General features: G+C 45.2%; 1 protein-coding gene across 5 annotated transcripts in view; it reads right to left on the bottom strand.

Annotated features, from left to right (window-relative positions):
* The window catches only part of LOC115154029 (protein Jade-1), a 221,316-nt gene that overhangs the window by 75,554 nt on the left and 126,342 nt on the right, over nucleotides 1–19,420 (bottom strand). For all 5 annotated transcript variants that reach the window (XM_029699806.1, XM_029699805.1, XM_029699807.1 and 2 more), the window contains 3 exons: nucleotides 18,802–18,969; nucleotides 10,114–10,230; nucleotides 7,641–8,267 (listed from right to left, as the gene is read on the bottom strand). In XM_029699806.1, the coding sequence (XP_029555666.1) occupies nucleotides 7,641–8,267; nucleotides 10,114–10,230; nucleotides 18,802–18,969 (912 nt within the window). The remainder of the gene's footprint in view (nucleotides 1–7,640; nucleotides 8,268–10,113; nucleotides 10,231–18,801; nucleotides 18,970–19,420) is intronic.

Genomic DNA, 19,420 nt, shown 5'->3' with positions numbered 1-19,420 from the left:
AAAAACATTGGGTTAAATACATGTAAAAAAAAATGTATCCTGATCTTTCCTATATCTCTCGGATATAGGGGAGACAACTCAGAACAAACTTCATTTTGATATTTTTTGGGGATAATCTGTTGTTCCATGCAGTGAATCTGTTATTCAATGCGTTTGTATGGGCTAATAGCAGTAAGGCCAAAAATACATTTGCATTAAAAAAAGAGATATGTTTTTATACTTCAAGGGGTCTTAAAATTCTAAATCAAATAGCTAAATTATCCTTGGTATGACCTTCATTAAACAATTCCATATAGCTTTGTAGAACCCCCCCCCCCCCTCCCCCAGGCTTAGACTCGGATGGGTTAAAACCCTTCTGCCAATAAGGTGCCAATAGAAGATTCAATTATCAATACACCTGATCAGTGCCTAAATGAAACACATTTACACTCAACGATTGTCCACCATAATAAGACCAGAGCGAGTAGGGCTGGGCGGCATACCGCATTTTACTATACACCGGTATTTACGCACGGACCAGCTTGGGTTTTTACTTTATCTTCTATAACGGTATTTGAATGTTTGGTTTGTTAACTGTGATACGCCGTATGTAACGTCCGTTTTTATGGTTTACTCCGCTATTTCAGTCATCCCTCTCTGCTCTCTCTCCATGCCGCTTTCCACACAGACCTAGTCCCATCCCGTCACTCAAGAAGCGCATTTGTTGTTGTTTGACCACTAGACACTTTAGTTCAGTCTGCATGCTCAATGCAGCACATGCAACAATGTTGATGACAACGATGTTGTTTCCACTTGGATCTTCATTTAAATCCACAAGCATTCTATAATTACAATATTCGTTTGTGTTTCTTACATCTGCAAACAGCTAGTTCGTATTTTCTTAGTAAATTAAGCTAAATCAGGTTAGCTATCTAGCTAACGCGCTAATAAAAGTACTGAGTCAGAGCAAACGTAGCTAGCTAATACAGCCTGATGCCAGTACTGGTGGAGGCTTAAATCACCATGTTGTTTGTGCAATCTAAATCAAAGAGGAATAGGCGAAGCATGAATATGTTCGCTATATGAATAAATATTTAATGTAGCCAAAGATTATAGGGTCCCCTAGGAAACACTGAATATCACTTTGGTTCCTACCCTGTCACGATAACGTCCATGGCATTTTCATTCGTTGTCATGTCACACAACACTGTATTCAAAGTGGCCACTATTATTTATATTCTAACTACAGAATTATAATAAACATTCTATTTCCATGATTCCAAAAGTTCACCCAAGCGGTTAAAAATCATTTGAAAAATAGCATGATATGATATTTTGGCCATATCGCCCAGCCCTAAGAAAGAGCGAGAGAAAAGCAATAGCTGGTTATCCAGACCCATCAATGCATTCAGCCTATAGTAGTGTTGTATTTCCATACCGATACCAGGTTCAGTATCATGATACTCGATACCATCACGATACTCCATATCGCAATAAAAAAAGTCCAAACAGATAAACTCAGCTACTGCTCTGTCCAATCGTTGGGCATCTTTAGAGTTCAATATCAATACGTTTGAATTTTTTTTATGTCAATCTTTTATAAACAGTCATGTATGCATTAATTAATTAAATTATACAATCATAAAATCCATTTGAATTCGTTTTTACCAATCTAACTACAAAACAACATAATGGTAGTCCTTTTTTGAATGGTAAATCTCTATTGGTAAACTGGGTAAATCAAGATGTAGCCTAGGTCTATTCACAATACAGGTGGATGCATATTATTCAATAGGAGTGTGTGCATGCATTGAGTTAATGAGCTCGTTTTAGCTGATTTCATGGGGCTACAGATGACAATCCCTTCCATTTAGGACTTATTTTATTTTATTGGCAACTGCTAGGAGAACATATTTTATAGTACTGATCAACAACAATTGTATAGAAGAAGCAATCTCTTCTTTTTTAAAGTGTGCTCTTTCTTTTAGGAAAGCAATGACGTCATTAGCAAGGCAGAACGTGGCTGTGGAATCTGACTATGGAATGTAGTGGAACCTAGATGAGAGGCGAGGGAGAAGAAAAAGTGAACGTTTTTGGTGACAATCAGCATATTTTGCATTACGGTTTGCACATTATCACAAACAAAGTACTTGGTTAGTGAATTCAGCTGTAAGCTAGCAAAGACAGTTAGCTTACAATTAAAGCTGAAAGCTACCGGTATCGTCATGTAAAAGTGTTCTAGCCTGTATGGACATTGTTTTGTGAACAGTAATGAACAGTTTCAACATTTCTACATGCTGTGTTGCATTATTCAAGTGTGTTAACTTCTGTGCAGCGTAGGGTTGGGTTGTATCCAGATGTTTATATTGTCATAGTGTTTCTGTATCATACTGGGGAATACAGTATTACCAGAAGAACACAACGGGCGCTATTTAAAATAAAATACACCTTTTTTTTTAACGGCCAAAACATTTTAGGCAACAGAGATCTTGATCCAGGAGGGGAATGAATGTATCTGCTGTAAACAACAAGCTTGATCTTGACATATAGTCACTATGATTCCTTTATTTCACACATCTTAGATTTCTTATAGTTACAGTGCATTTGGAAAGTATTCAGACCCATTGACTTTTCCCAAAATGTTCTCTCTGCTACCGCATGGCAAGCGGTAGGAGCAGCCAAGTCTGTATATAGCCTCATTATTGTTATGTAATTTAATTGTTACTTTTTATTTTTTACTTTATTTTATTTAGTAAATATTTTCTTAACTCAATTTTTTTAACTGCATTGTTGGTTAAGGGCTTGTAAGTAAGCATTCCACAGTAAGGTCTACAGCTGTTGTATTTGACGCATGTGACAAATAAAATTTAATTTGCCATTTCTGCAGCATTGAAGGTCCCCAAGAACACAGCGGCCTCCATCATTCTTAAAGGGAAGAGGTTTGGAACCAGCAAGACTCTTCCTAGAGCTGGCCGCCCAGCCAAACTGAGCAATTGGGGGAGAAGGGCTTTGGTCAGGGAGGTGACCAAGAAATTGATGGTCTGTCTGATAGAGCTCCAGAGTTCCTCTGTGGAGATGAGAGAATCTTCCAGAAGGACAACCATCTCTGCAGCACTCCACCAACCAGCCCTTTATGGTAGAGAGGCCAGACGGAAGCCACTCCTCAGTAAAAGGCACATGGCAGCCCGCTTGGAGTTTGCCAAAAGGCACCTAAAGAATCTCAGACCATGAGAAAGAAGATTCTCTGGTCTGATGAAACCAAGATTGAACTCTTTGGCCTGAATGCCAAGTGCCACATCTGGATAAAACCTGGCACCATCCCTACGGTGAAGCATGGTGGTGGCAGCATCATGCTATGGGGATGTAATTCTGCAGCAGGGACTGTGAAACTAGTCAGGATCGAGGGAAAGATGAATGGAGCAAAATACAGAGATCCTTGATGAAAACTTGTTCCAGAGCGCTCAGGACCTCAGACCGGGGCAAAGGTTCACCTTCCAACAGAACAACAACCCTAAACACACAGCCAAGACAACACAGGAGTAGCTTCGGGACAAGTCTCTGAATATCCTTGAGTGGCCCAGCCAGGGTCTGGACTTGAACCAGATCAAACATCTCTGGAGAGACCTGAAAATATATTTTCAGTGACGCTCCCCATCCAACCTGACAGAGCTTGAGGGGATCTGCAGAGAAGAATGGGAGAAACCCAAATACATTTTCACATTTTAGTCATTTAGCAGACACTCTTATCCAGAGCAACTTACAGTAGTGAATGCATACATTTCGTAATTTTTTTCCCCATACTGGTCCCCCATGGGAATCGAACCCACAACCCTGGCATTGCAAACACCATGCTCTACCAACTGAGCCACACGGCTGGCTCAAGCTTGTAGCGTCATACCCAAGAAGACTCGAGGCTGTAATCGCTGCCAAAAGTGCTTCAACAAAGTACTGAGTAAAGGCTCTGAATACTTAAGTAAATGTGATATGTCCTTTTTTTTGATACATTTGGAAATATTTCAAAAAATATATAGATTTTTTTCCCATGATGAGGTATTATGTGTAGATTGATGAGGGAAAACAAACCATGTAATTAGAATAAGGCTGTAACGTAACAAAAAGTGGAAAAGGTTAAGGGATCTGAATACTTTCCGAATGCACTGCATACTTAACATATAGTTAGTTATAAGCAGTGGCGTAACACGCACCCCTGCAACCACTGTGAGGCGGGGGCACCCCCCACCCCCAGAATTGGTATTGAAAATCATACCGTCGGTATTTCGAAATACCGCAGTATATGGTAGAAACGGTATATTGCCCAAGAATAATGCAGCATGAGTGTGGAGCTAACAATGCAGCTCTGGCAATGAAAGAGTAACTGGAGAAGGTACTTTGATCTTCACGCTATAAAGTACAGAAGTTTCGGTATACCGTTCAACCTTAGCCTACAGATTAGTACAGTACACACATGAACAATTACCACACACACACACATACACACACACACACACCACACACCACACACACACACACACACACACACACACACACATATTGGCCTAGAGCCATCAGGGATAGACCCATCGTTTGGTGAAAGCCTATACTGTATAAATGAAAGGTAAGACAACTACATCACTGGAGACTGACATCACAATCTATAAAAATGACTGTTCACTTCAATGTTCTTTTCTACTGCTCTTGTTGCTATGGATGTTGCTAACGAATGAGCGGTCCCTTTCATAAGGTATTGTGGGAGTGTTATGTGACAGAAAAAGAGCATAAATGTGTTCATTAGCTCTTAACTCTTCCAGCCACAATCCTTCACTCTTCTCTGATTGAAGAGGATCAACACCTATCCACAGACAATCCACTGAGAAGTTCCCCGATGGGGAAGGAAAGGACTCCCGTAAGGTAGTAGGTACAGGTCCCATGTTGTGGGTAGAAAACATCTGGTTGACATCACTATAAGCACATTACAGGGCTGAAGGGCTCAATTAAATTCATGTCATTTTTACCTGCGATCAAATAAAATGAGCAACTAGTAGAGAACCTTCTCTGTATATCATGATATACACAACATAGTCCAAACACCACTAGGCACATTGGATTGAATCTGGCCTATTACACTGACTAAGTACCACATCACATATTTCACTATAGGACACTACGGTAGAGAGCTCCCCATTCACCTGGAATTACCTTTTAATCTTGCTATTCAAATCAGCTCATTATCAAGACACCTTGACTGCTCAAATTCGCTGAATGTTCAAATTCTTAGGCTTACAGAATCAATGAACCTGGAAGACCACTCAGCAGCAGCATGGCTGTTTAATCCACACAGCAAATACAGAAATCACAGCCCCTGAAGTTTCTCTGCTCCCTCTCCCTGGCTGGCTCATTTATTTTATCTTTATTTATCGAGGCAAGTCAGTTAAGAACAAATTCTTATTTACAATGACAGCCTAGGAACAGTGGGTTAACTGCCTTGTTCAGGGGCAGAACAACAGATGTTGACCTTGTCAGTTTGGGGATTCAATCTTGCAACCTTCCGGTTACTAGTCCAACACTCTAACCACTAGGCTATCTGCCGCCCCGCTCATTAAACCAGTGAGTGTGGCAAATTAAAAAGAGCTCCTTGTCATGTGCCACACCACTGGGAAGACAGGGAGGAAACCGCTGTACTTAAACACTTCCTACTTCCTGTTCCTGCTCAACTCAACTAGTGTCTCTTGCTGAGGGGTGTATTAACTAGACCTACCCTGCACCAGCCCTCAAGTCACTACTGTTCAAACAATCAGGGTAGTCAGGGTGGCCTGAGTCTGATATTCTGTTCATTTCCCGGCGATTCTACAACCCAGCAGGTGACCTACTGCACACGGCCGTAAGGGGATAAAGAGGAAGCTACCTACGTTAACCACAACCACAACCCCAGCCACCCAACCAGCTAGACAGTGGTAGTGGTGATGCTAGAGGTAGTGTAGAGGGAAGATCTCTGTGGAAGCTGTTATCACTACATTTACTAGGCCGAGCTCAATCCACTACTGTTTGTTAGTGTACACTCAGAAATGCCGATTTTATAGAGACAGAAGACGAGGGCGAGCGGGGTGGGGTTGGCGCGTCAGGAATGCATCACAAATTCCCTTGATAGAGCACTACTTTTTTAACAAGGTTCATAGGGCCCATTAAAAAGTAGTGTATGATTAAGGGAATAGGGTTCTATTTGGGACGTACCCCAGAAATACAATCCTCCACTGATTCAGGTTAAGAGGATAGCCAGTTAACAACGCATTACAGCATATAGAGAGCTGAGATGTTGAGCTGTGATAACCTGATAATGCCCGGGCCCACACATGCATCCTTAGGTCTAACAGCGGCAGGACTGCGTGACAAACACGGGCATCACTCAACCTGAAGGCCCTGTGGCTAAGTGGAGGGCCCGAATGGAAGAGGAGCTCTGGATGCATCGATATGCGCTTTGAGGTTATTAGGGAGCCTTTACCACAGAGTAGAGCCCTACCCAGGCCCGACATTCAGGCCCTACCCTACCCAGGCCCGACATTCATGCCCTACCCTACCCAGGCCCGACATTCAGGCCCTACCCTACCCAGGCCCGACATTCAGGCCCTACCCTACTCAGGCCTGACATTCACGCCCTACCCTACCCAGGCCCGACATTCAGGCCCTACCCTACCCAGGCCCGATTGCTTCTGCCAAATTTAAAGCCCTGCCCGAAACCCAAAATCAGAAATAAATGTCACTCGCCCCATGCGTGCAGGCAGCTCGCTCTGCATGCACTCTGCTCGTGGTGTCTCTGAGTCAGTGAGTAGCCATAGCAACGGCTCAGGCTGCTCTTGGGCTGCTTTGCTCAACAAAGAAAGGAGAGCTACACAGACAAAACTCAAGCAACATTATTATTTTCTGTGAAATAATCGCTCTTGTTTTATATTTGACGAGGTTGAAGCACTTTTGACACCACATTATGATCTTAGTCAGATATGACTGTACTGCGCAGCAGAGCACGAGCAAATGGCTCAGCTTCAAAATGTTACTGATGAATTTAGTGATACCCGAGGCCTACCAATAGCCTAGTAGCCAGTAGGCCCTACCCAGCCCTAACCCGATGTAGTGTTGGGGCCGGTCGGGCTCAGGTCAAGTAGCAGAGCTCTACCACAGAGGGTGTGGGTGCAGTGTGTGTGTGTGTGTGTGTGTGTGTGTGTGTGTGGCCCAGGCGACTACTGAGTGTGACTGCCCTGCTCAGCCTCCATCTCCAACCGGTTAATTAAATCAGCCATTTGGACCTGGTTAGCTGCTTCCCTCCACTCTACTCTGCTTCACACAACATACTGTATTACAGCCTTAACTGTTGGAGCCCGGATTGTTTTCTATGGGGATGCTGCATGGGGCATCCTGAGGAAACAGGATAGGGCAGGATACCCCTGGACTCTCACAGGAGAGCTAGGACCGAACTGTATATGGATGAGTCATAGTACTGAAACATCATTCAGCCATTAAGCCTTTTCACCGTTTGCTCAATTGATGACCCAGGCAGACTGGATTTTGTAAACCATACAGGATGGACAGGCAGAGCAACACACATACACATCAGTACAACATCAATCAATCCACACACTAACATAAACTTCCCGGCCCAGCCAGCCACTCACCCTCTCTAGGTCCTGGCGTAGGTGTGTGAACAGTTTGAGGCGTCGGTACAGCACGTCCTGCTCCTGCTGAGCCAGGTCATCTACCTCGTCTCTTTTCAGCATCACCAGCGGACGGTTGAAGTTGGACTTCCTCCTCAGCTTCCAGAACTGGTACAGGAAGTCCACGTGGGCGTCCGGCAGGCCCAGGCTCTCCGCCACGTCTTTGGGGTCCACCAGGTGGTAGAACTCATCCTCCAGCTCCTGTAGTTTCTGTTTGCGTTGGCTGGCCTTCTCCCTCTCCATCTGGTCCCGGTCTGGACGCTCCACAGGTGGCAGCTCGCTGGTCGCTTGGTGGTGTTCCGGCCCGGCTCTGTGCTCGTTGCCGAGTCCGGCCCAGTCCGTTTTGCTGCTGGCACCAGCGCAGTGGGCGCCGTTGGTGTGGTTACTGTTGCCGGCGACAGCGGCAGCGTGGTTACTGTTGCCGGCGACAGCGGCAGCGTGGTTACTGTTGCCGGTAGTGCTGCTGTGCTCCAGGCAGTATGATTTGAAGCGCACCTCGTCGTTCTCAGCCAGGATGGTACGCATCTCCAGGCCGTGGTCAAACGAGCAGGTCACATGGAAGGCCACAATACAGGAGGGCATGGAGCACTGGGGAAGGAGGGAGGAGAGTTACATATTTACATATGAGTCACATCAACACTGCTTAAAAATTGTTAAACACATAAAGATGACAAGGTACACAGTCACAACAATAGCTTTTCTCTGATGATGTTTGCCTCACACAAACAGAAACGTGTTAATGATTGCTAAGCAACACTGTCACAACTCCTTCCTCTGCCACCACAGTGTGCGTGACAAAGAATGTGTTGAGAGAAATGTCTGTTCTGAAAAACTTCTTCTAACCGTCTGCCTCTGTCTGGTCTATCCCAGACAGACAGGCGCTCTTGTCCTGTGGGCAACACGGTCAAAACAAACATTGGTTCCCATATTGTCACAAACCCTGATCTGTCTGTACCGCTCTCATAACAACCAGTCTAAAATCAAACCTCTGTTCTTGCCTTTCCTCAGGCCTATCCATTTCAAACCTCAGACTGGTCCCATGACGTGATGGGGGTGAAGGAGGGATGGGGGAGGAGGGATGTGGGGAAGGAGGGATGGGGGGAGGAGGGATGGGGGAGGAGGGATGTGGGGAAGGAGGGATGGGGGGAGGAGGGATGGGGAGGAGGAATGGGGGGAAGGAGGGATGGGGGAGGAGGGATGGGGGGAAGGAGGGATGTGGGGAAGGAGGGATGAGGAGAGGAGGGATGGGGGGAAGGAGGGATGTGGGGAGGAGGGATGGGGGAGGAGGGATGGGGGAGGGAAGGGAGGCTAGTAGTGTTTTCCATTCCATCAGAGAGGCCTACATTTTCTAAGGGCCTGGGATGACAATGACGAGCATGCTCAAGGACTGCGTCCCAAATGGTACTCTATATTGTGCACTACAGAGGCCTAACTCACAAAGTAGTGCACTATGTAGGGAATAGGATGCCATTTGGGACATCTGTCTCTTTCCTTCGCTCTCTACATAGGCAGAGAGGAGCCAACTTCGCTCCGACTCAGTCCTCTCTCATTCCAACCCATTCTTTCTCATCATCTCTCCTTCCCCCTGTCACATTAGAACATCCCACTTATCTCAGTGGCTGTCTCTCTCCAGAGAGTTTGGAGCCCCTCTGGTTCTGTCTGCCATGACGAGGGGAGAGAAGCCACAACTGGAAATCACTATTCCTCAACTCTTCAGCCTGCAGCTTGGTAATGTCCTCAATACCAGCTCCCCACACTGACTAGCATTGTCTGGCCACTAGACATTAAATGGAAGTAGTTCTCTCCAGTCCAAATATATGACAGTCTGTCTGGTGGATAGTGGATACTGATTTTGTACACGCTCTGATGCTTTACTGCAAACTTACTAGACCTCATCACCTTAATGCCAACATTATGGGAGTACCAGATCCTTAGTGTAGATCCCAAATGGCACCCTATTCCCTATATAGTACACTAATTAAAGCAGCCATCAGGGACACATTATTGATGAGCTACATCATAACTTATTAGTATATGAATCTAATAATCCACCAATAAAACATGAAATCATCATTTGTCAGACAGTGATTCAACACGTGTGGTTAGTTAGTGCAACCGGTTTGTTGTTTGGTGTCAAACGAGCACAGCTGATTCTTTCTGAGCAACATCACCTGCTATCTCTCTAAGTCCTATGTGTTCACGCCAAACGCACTGCTATTTTAATATGAACAGTATGTGATGATATGTGCCGCTAATGAGGAACTCATTTTCACACCTTCAGGGCATCTTTAACAGCCGAAGGTGCACTGACACACAAAAATGAAAAGGTGTTACTGGAGTGTGAGTGTTAAGTATCGTGATATCGTATTGTGAGGTCCCTGGCTATTCCTAGCCCTAGTGTGTGTGTGTGTGTGTGTGTGTGTGTGTATCTCACCTGTATGCAGGTGCCCGTGTGTTCTCGACACAGGCTGCAGGACAGGGCCCAGCGGCTGGCGGGAATGTGGGACACCTTAGTAATGGGCTCCATCTTCTCTGGACAGCCTATACTCACCTGGATACCACACACACACACACACACAATGTCAACACAGATGTTTCTTACAAGACGTTCATACAGACAGTCACATCACGTACATGTATAGGATTCCCAGAGGAGTGTTCATAGAGTTTGTATAGATACTAATCAGGCACTGTGGTTCAGACTTTAATACAGATTGTACGCGGTTCTTTTACTGAATTGATTGAATTTCATGTTTTCTTTATATAGTCTATATGACCATCAGGATAAAGACGGCATTCTGCATGCTGAGTATTTCTAGACCCAGTACTGTGCTCTCCTGAAGTGCCCTTCCATTCCGGACAGGATCCGATATTCATTCCCCCACATTCATATTCCTCACTCTGAAAATACTTTCTGTAAGCCTCACCCTTCATGTCAAATCAAATCAAATGTATTTATAAAGCCCTTCTTACATCAGCTGATATCTCAAAGTGCTGTACAGAAACCCAGCCTAAAACCCCAAACAGCAAGCAATGCAGGTGTAGAAGCACGTCCAGCCCTAATAACATCCAGACATTCCTGACATCCTGTCCTCTCCCTGACATTCCTGACATCCTGGCCTCTCCCTGGCAATCCTGACATCCTCCCTCCCCTCCTCTCCCTGACAATCCTGACATCCTGTCCTCTCCCTGACATTCCTGACATCCTGGCCTCTCCCTGGCAATCCTGACATCCTCCCTCCCCTCCTCTCCCTGACAATCCTGACATCCTGTCCTCTCCCTGACAATCCTGACATCCTCTCCTCTCCCTGACAATCCTGACATCCTCTCCTCTCCCTGACAATCCTGACATCCTCTCCTCTCCCTGACAATCCTGACATCCTCTCCTCTCCCTGGCAATCCTGACATCCTCTCCTCTCCCTGGCAATCCTGACATCCTCTCCTCTCCCTGGCAATCCTGACATCCTCTCCTCTCCCTGGCAATCCTGACATCCTCTCCTCTCCCTGACAATCCTGACATCCTCTCCTCTCCCTGACAATCCTGACATCCTCTCCTCTCCCTGACAATCCTGACATCCTCCCCTCCTCTCCCTGACAATCCTGACACCCTCTCCTCTCCCTGACAATCCTGACATCCTCTCCTCTCCCTGACAATCCTGACATCTCCCTGACAATCCTGACATCCTCCCTCCCCTCCTCTCCCTGACAATCCTGACATCCTCTCCTCTCCCTGACAATCCTGACATCCTCTCCCCTCCCTGACAATCCTGACATCCTCCCTCCCCTCCTCTCCCTGACAATCCTGACATCCTGTCCTCTCCCTGACAATCCTGACATCCTGTCCTCTCCCTGGCAATCCTGACATCCTCTCCTCTCCCTGGCAATCCTGACATCCTCTCCTCTCCCTGGCAATCCTGACATCCTCTCCTCTCCCTGGCAATCCTGACATCCTCTCCTCTCCCTGGCAATCCTGACATCCTCTCCTCTCCTCTCCCTGGCAATCCTGACATCCTCTCCTCTCCCTGACAATCCTGACATCCTCCCTCCCCTCCTCTCCCTGGCAATCCTGACCTCCTCTCCTCTCCCTGGCAATCCTGACATCCTCTCCCTGACAACCCTGACATCCTCTCCTCTCCCTGACAATCCATGAAATGCTGTGTGAATCCTCACCATTCTGACAGCAACCATTGAACCAGGAGTTTCACACAGAGTGGAAGACTGTGATCCCTCGCTCCGCACAGGCAGCACCCTAATTCCTTTCCCTGCCTCACTTTTGTCCTCTCTTGATTAGGATATCCAAGCGTTTTCAGCTTTAAAGAACTGTGTCTCCTTCAGAGTGTGTCTTTCTCTGTGTGTGTTTGTGTTTGTCTTTGAGTGTGTGTGTGTGTGTGTGACTTTCTCTGAGTGTGTGTGTGTGTGTGTGAGACTTTCTCTGAGTGTGTGTGTGTGTGTGTGACTTTCTCTGAGTGGGTGTGTGTGTGTGTGTGTGTGTGTGTGTGTGTGACTTTCTCTGAGTGTGTGTGTGTGTGTGTGTGTGTGTGTGTGAGACTTTCTCTGAGTGTGTGTGTGTGTGTGTGTGTGACTTTGAGTGTGTGTGTGTGTGTGTTTGTTTTTGAGTGTGTGTGTGTGTGTGTGAGACTTTCTCTGAGTGTGTGTGTGTGTGTGTGTGTGTGTGTGAGACTTTCTCTGAGTGTGTGTGTGTGTGTTTGTTTTTGAGTGTGTGTGTGTGTGTGAGACTTTCTCTGAGTGTGTGTGTGTGTTTTTGAGTGTGTGTGTGTGTGTGTGTGAGACTTTCTCTGAGTGTGCATGTGTGTGTTTGTGGTGCTTTTCAAATCACTCCTTCCGCTCATCCCGGCTCCAATTAGTTTATATTTCCAAAAGGCGATGAAAAGCTTTCATTTAAAGTGACAACTGGAAATGAGGAGGAAATCAAACGAAAAGGCAGAACATTTAAGTTGACCTTTTTTATGAGGAGGGGGTTTGGAGGGCTGCTGAGAGAGTCACAGAGCTGCAGGGAGGGAGGTTAGTACTTTTGAAGACTAAGTGAGATACAGCCTCAGCTGTAGCCAGACCCTCTGAGTGACACAGTCAAAGTCTCAGCCTGTATGACTGCCAGTGTAAAAGCCGTTCTCACACTTCACACCTGTCAAATTCCCATCTCCGCCAAGATGTCTTATTAACTTACACCTTGTTACCTGTGTCTTTAGTGCAGAGAAAGAGAGCTAGAGAGATCGCAGCAGCAATAATTAATGTATATTTAAAGAAGTTGGCGGGGAAGTAGAACAAACTAGGGTAGAACAAACTAGGATTGTCACGATACCAGTATTGAGATACTAAGAGACCAGATTTTCCCAAGCAAAAAATGAAAACACAAAGCAGACTCAACTCTTTGGTGATTAAAAAACCTGCTGTATGTAACACAATTTGTGTGCTATAGCTTGTTAAAGAAACATGTGATTCTGGGTGACAACATAAGGTTGCCTGTTTCCAACATTAGGAATGTTTCCCTTGAGGAAATTCAGTCCACTTCATGTTGTTTTCTTTCCTTGCTACAATACCTCTGAGTATCACGATACTGGTATTGTGACAACCATAAAACAAACACAGAACAATAACAAGTAGTCCTATCAAGGGTGACAAAATACAATTATTACTAAAAGGTTTCAGGACGGCACTTCATTAACTGGGTTCTAAGCTCTTAACGCTGGTTTGAGAAACAGGTCTAAGAGCACTTTAGTCTTAATGTCCCCGTAATGTTGATGCTCAAGGTGTGTGTGTGCTTGTCTGTTTGGAAGTGGGAGTGTGTCAATCTGCATATGTGTGAATCATTGCTGGATCTAGAGTTTCTGGGTTCAAGTTCAGGCTCTGTCGCAGTCGGCCGCGACCAGGAGACCCATGGGGCGGCGCACAATTGGCCCAGCGTCGTCCGGGTTAGGGGAGGGTTTGGCCGGCAGGGATGTCCTTGTCCCATTGCGCACTAGCGACTCCTGTGGTGGGCCGGGCACAGTGCACGCCGACACGGTCGCCAGGTGCATGGTGTTTCCTCCGACACATTGGTGCGACTTGCTTCCGGGGTAAGTGGGCATTGTGTCAAGAAGCAGTGCGGCTTCTGCAAAGCCATAGCCAATTAATAAATAACATAATAATACTTGTAGGAAAGGTTTTCATCTTTAGCTCACAAGTGTCTGTAATAAAGCTCTTTTGTGGGAAAAACTCATTCTAATTGGCTGGGCCTGGCTCACAAGTGGGTGGGTCTATGCCCTCCCAGGCCCATCCATGGCTGTGCCCCTGCCAAGTCATGTGAAATCCATTGATTATGGCCTAATTTATTTGTTTCAAATGACTAATTTCCTTATATAACTGTAACTCATCAGAATCTTTGAAATTGTTGCATGTTGTGTTTATATTTTTGTTCAGTATGTCTGACTTGTCTAGTTAAATAAAGGTTAAATATATACATATATTTTTTAATTAATTAATCCATATAATTACACTTTGGATGGTGTATCAATACACCCAGTCACTACAACAGATACAGGCTTCCTTCCTAAGTCAGTTGCTGGAGAGGAAGGAAACCATGAAGCCAATGGTGACTTAAAATGTTCAGCGTTTAATGGCTGTGATAGGAGAAAACTGAGGATGGATCAACAACATTGTAGTTACTCCACAATACTAACCTAAATGACAAAGTGAATAGAAGGAAGCCTGTACAGAAAAAAAATATTCCAAACATTCATCCTGTTTGCAATAAGGCACTAGTAAAATTGCTAAGAAATTAACTTTGTCCTAAATACAAAGCCTTATGTTTGGATCAAATCCAACAACACATTACTGAGTACCACACTTCATATTTTCAAGCATGGTAGTGGCTGCATCATGTTATGTGTGTGCTTGTCATCGGCAAGGACTGGGGAGTATTTTAGCTAAGCACAGGCAAAATCCTAGAGGAAAACCTGGTTCAGTCTTCTTTCCAACAGACACGGAGACAAATTCACCTTTCAGCAGAACAATAACCTAAAACATAAAGCCAAACATACACTGGCGTTGCTTACCAAGGAGACATTAAATGTTCCTGAGTGGCCTAGTTACAGTTTTGAATTAAAATCGACTTCTATGGCAAGACTATGGCAAGACTTGAAACCGGCTGTCTAGCAATGATCAACAACCAACTTGACAGAGCTTAATGCCAGACTCAGTAAGTGGAACAGACTACGTCAGTTTGTTTATATTAATTATTTGTTATGTTGGGGCGAAATAACAAATCAATGGAAAGTGTTTACGTGAGACGTACAAAAAAAGGTCTAAGAGCGGTCTAAGACAGGATCGCAGTGCTAAAGGCGTCACTACAGTTTGATCCCGGCTGTATCACAACCGGCCGTGATCGGGAGTCCCATAGGGCGGCGCACAATTGGCCCAGCGTCGTCCGGGTTAGGGGAGTGTTTGACCGGTGTCGTGTCTTTGGCTATGCCTGATTAAGTGATATGACATGCTAACCTATAAAATTCTTTCTCTGTAATTAATATTACCTGATTAAGCTAATCATGTCAATGTAATTAACTAGAAAGTCGGGGCACCACGGAAGAACGTTTATAGAGCCGTTATCTTCCGAATAAACTCTTAAAATACTTAGTAATATTTTACATCGATAGCAGTCAATATTAACCCTCATCTTATTTTCAGTCTCATAATGAAAGTTGTAAATTCTTGGCTATCTTCACGAACCCTGGCTAACAAGTTGAATCAGCAATACAAAATTGGGTTTAATTATTTATTTACTAAATACCTAAACTAATCACACAGAATTACAAATACACCGAATACAAATGATGTCATACATGATGGCTGGTTACACAAAGGAAAGGGGGTTGGGCTTGAATGAAAGAGCGGGAAGATTTAGGAACAAAGAAACAGCAGCTATGCTATCGTAAATACATTATCTTATGCATTCTAAATTACCGCCCATTTGGAAAAAGAAAATGCAATAAATATTTACTCTGAGCTGCGCTTCGGTAGATTGGTCGTAGATGCTGGCCGGGTTGGCCAACAGATCTTCCTGTCCTTGGAAGAATGTCTCTGGTGGTAAATTGGATACGTGGTGGTATCTTCGTCTGGTTGTTAGACTGGATCCGTCGTCCGTCCTTTCCTAGCCCACGTCTACAGCGGCCGCTGCTAACTCAACGGCTAGGAAGTATCACTTCTGTAGTGAATAAGCTCAAAGTTCATACCATTCGCCACCAAAGCTCACGCCGAGGTTGGCTTAGTTCTGTACTTGACATGTGTGTCCTTCTAACGTAGAGGCTGCAGACCTCACGTACTGGAACAACGTGGTTATCTTTTCGTCAAAGGCTTATATAGTGGAGAGGGGGGAAAAATGTGTTTCATCGTTTATAACCCCTCCTCTTCACAGGGGTGGGCCACTGATCAAGCAGGGCACTTTCCTTATGAAAACCCAAATCTCTCATTTGGAAGCTAAAATTACATTTAATCTCCTAACAAACAATTTCAATATCAAACATTTCAATTGAATAACAATTCCATGTGACTCTGATAACTAGAGGGTGTATACTTTCCCAGGTACAGTTTATGTCGTCCTGTCATCAGTCATAATGTCTCAGATGACAACCGAACTGACATCCATACTCATTACGTTCCAAAGCATATGTCCAACTGGTTTTATTACCAAAATATGGTTCCTTTCCCCATTTGTTTGATGTTCCCAGACTCTCTATATTTAACAGGACAGAAGTCCTTCAGGACAGCAGTCCTTCAGTAGGGTCAGAGAGAGAGGGGAAGGGAGAAAGGTATTTATGGGGGGGTCATAAACCTTACCCACAGGCCAACGTCATGACACCGGGGTCGGCCATCATTGTAAATAAGAATTTGTTCTTAACTGACATGCCTAGTTAAATAAAGGTTAAATAAAATATACATGAAAATACACAGCGAGGCTATCTTAATCATTGTTCTGATGGCTAATTTACATAAGATAATTTTATATTTTATTACAAAAAGTATCATGCCTGTATCATGGTTCTAGTCCGACAGGATTGACTGAAAGGCTAAACGGCACTACAGAAGAGTGACAGTTGAGTTGTAAACATCATTCAGCGCGTGAGCAAGATTACATCTTTCACTCGAGCCCTGCGTCAACACGTCATCACATCGCCTGGCTGATTTTTTTTTTAAACAATTCTAAAGGAGAGAAAATGTATAAAAGCTCCGATATTTCCAGTGCTGTGCCGTCGAAGCACTGAATAGGTAAAATTAAGACTTAATATCTCTTATTTGAGAGATATAAACCAAAATAAAAAAATCATTGGGGCGGCAGGAAGCCTAGTGGGTAGAGCGTTGGGCCAGTAACCAAAAGGTTGTGTCTGTCACAGGCATCAAAATGAGTAGACCAATGTGCAGCGTAGAATATGTTCATCTTGTGGTTTAATGAAAAATGAACACTTTACAAATGAAACAAAAAATGACAGCCGACAGTTCCGTCAGGTAACATACAACTACCCACAAAAACCAAAGGTAAACCAGGCTGCCTAAGTATGGCTTCCAATCAGAGACAACGATAGACACCTGCCTCTGATTGGAAACCATACCCGGCCAAAACATAGAACCCAAAACATAGAATGCCCACCCACCTGTCACACCCTGGCCTAGCTAAACAGAGAAAACACAGCTCTCCTAGGCGGCCGCAAACCTGAACCTATTGGGGAGGGTCCGGATGGGCATCTATAATTGGCGGCGGCTCTGGTTCGGGGCGTAGCAACCACACCGCCCGCTGATCCCCCCACTTCTGTGTCGCTGGAGGAACCAGACCGTGGATCAGCGCCGAAGACTCGGGGCTGCCGGCCGCCGCTGAAGACTCGGGGCTGCCGGCCGCCGCTGAAGACTCGGGGCTGCAGGCCGCCGCTGAAGACTCGGGGCTGCCGGCCGCCGCTGAAGACTCGGGGCTGCAGGCCGCCGCTGAAGACTCGGGGCTGCAGGCCGCCGCTGAAGACTCGGGGCTGCAGGCCGCCGCTGAAGACTCGGGGCTGCAGGCCGCCGCTGAAGACTCTGGGCTGCAGACCGCCGCTGAAGACTCTGGGCTGCAGACCGTCGCTGAAGACTCTGGGCTGCAGACCGTCGCTGAAGACTGCCGCGCAGCCCAGAGTCTGCTGAACGGGAGCTACGGCCAGAGCCAGAGCCACATCCGTGGTGGGAGGGTTGGGAAGGGGGGGGGGGTGAAGCACAGGAACCGTCATTGACGGTGGCCACCCTCCCTTCCCTCCCTTTAGGTTTGGGGTTGTTTTTATGGGTTTTGTTTTGAGGTGCATTCGGGATCTGCACTTTTGGGGGGGGTACTGTCACGTCCTGGCCAGTAAAAGGGGTTATTTGTCATTGTAGTTGGTCAGGGCATGGCAGGGGGTGTTTGTTTTGTGTGGTTGGGTATTGTGGGTTTAGGTTCTAGTTTTCTTATTTCTATGTTTATCTAGCTTTTCTAGTTCTATGTGAGTTTTATCAATGACCTCCAATTAGAGGCAGCTGGTTGTTGTTGTCTCTAATTGGAGGCCATATTTAGTTGTGTTTGTTTTCACTGGGTTTTGTGGGTGGTGGTTTCTAGTATAGTCTATGCACCTTACTGGACTGTTTTCGTCGTTTGTTTTGTATTGATTAAGTGTTTTCTTTAATAAATAAGAGGATGAGCACTTTACCCGCTGCGTTTTGGTCCCCCTTCAACGACGAGTGTTACAATATATGAGATTCTTCAAAGTAGCCACCCTTTGCCTTGATGACAGCTTTGCACATAAAGAAAACCCCTTGAATGAGTAAGTGTGTCCAAACTTTTGACTGGTACTGTATGTAAATGAGATATTTCTGTATTTCATTTTCAATACATTTGCGAAAAATTCACTTTGTAATTATGGGTTATTGTGTGTAGATGGGTGAAAAAACAACAACATTTAATCCATTTTGAATTCAGGCTGTAACACAACAAAATGTGGAATAAGTCAAGGGGAATGAATACTTTCTGAAGGCACTGCATGTATGTGTGCGTGCTTGCGTGTGAGTGCATGTGTATAATGTGTGTGTTTACATATGTGTGTGGGTGCACATGTGTGTATGTGTCCAGTGGGCTCACCTCGGGGATCCATAAGGCACAGCTGACATGAACCCACTTGGTTCCACTGCGGGTGGGCTTCAGGGCTCCGCCTCTCTTGGGACACAGCAGGCATTTGGGTTGCACCCCCAGGGCGCAGGTTCGGCACAGCCAACTCCCCTGTGGGACCTTCAGGATCCCATAACACGCCTGGGGAGAGACAGAGGGGTGAGGGAGGAAAAGGAGAGAGGAGGAGAAGGAGAGGGGGGAGGAGACAGAGGAGAGGGGGGCAGGAGAAGGAAAAAGGGACGAGGAACTATTTTCAAACATTTCGAAACAGCGTTGAACAGAGGAGGTTGACAGAGCTGTATGACTGCCAGAGAATTGTGAAACCAATTAACGCCATTACATCCAATAAAAAAAACAGCAGTCTGAAAAACTAAAACGAGGTCGATGGGTCTATTCCTTGGATGTATTTTTCTTACTGTTTAAAACTGTCAAAAACTCAGAATAATATTTTAATTCCAATAACAGGGAGATTTTTTATATTTTTTATTTAACAAGGCAAGTCAGTTAAGAACAAATTCTTATTTACAATGATGGCCTATTTTCTGTAAGATCTGACAGTTGAAGGAGGTAAGGAGTCAAAGGAAGAAGAGTT

This window comes from Salmo trutta, chromosome 19 (genome assembly GCF_901001165.1).
Source record: "Salmo trutta chromosome 19, fSalTru1.1, whole genome shotgun sequence".
Lineage (NCBI taxonomy): Eukaryota > Metazoa > Chordata > Actinopteri > Salmoniformes > Salmonidae > Salmo > Salmo trutta.
Note: the sequence above shows the minus strand (reverse complement) of the source record. Positions and strands in the feature narration are given on the sequence as shown.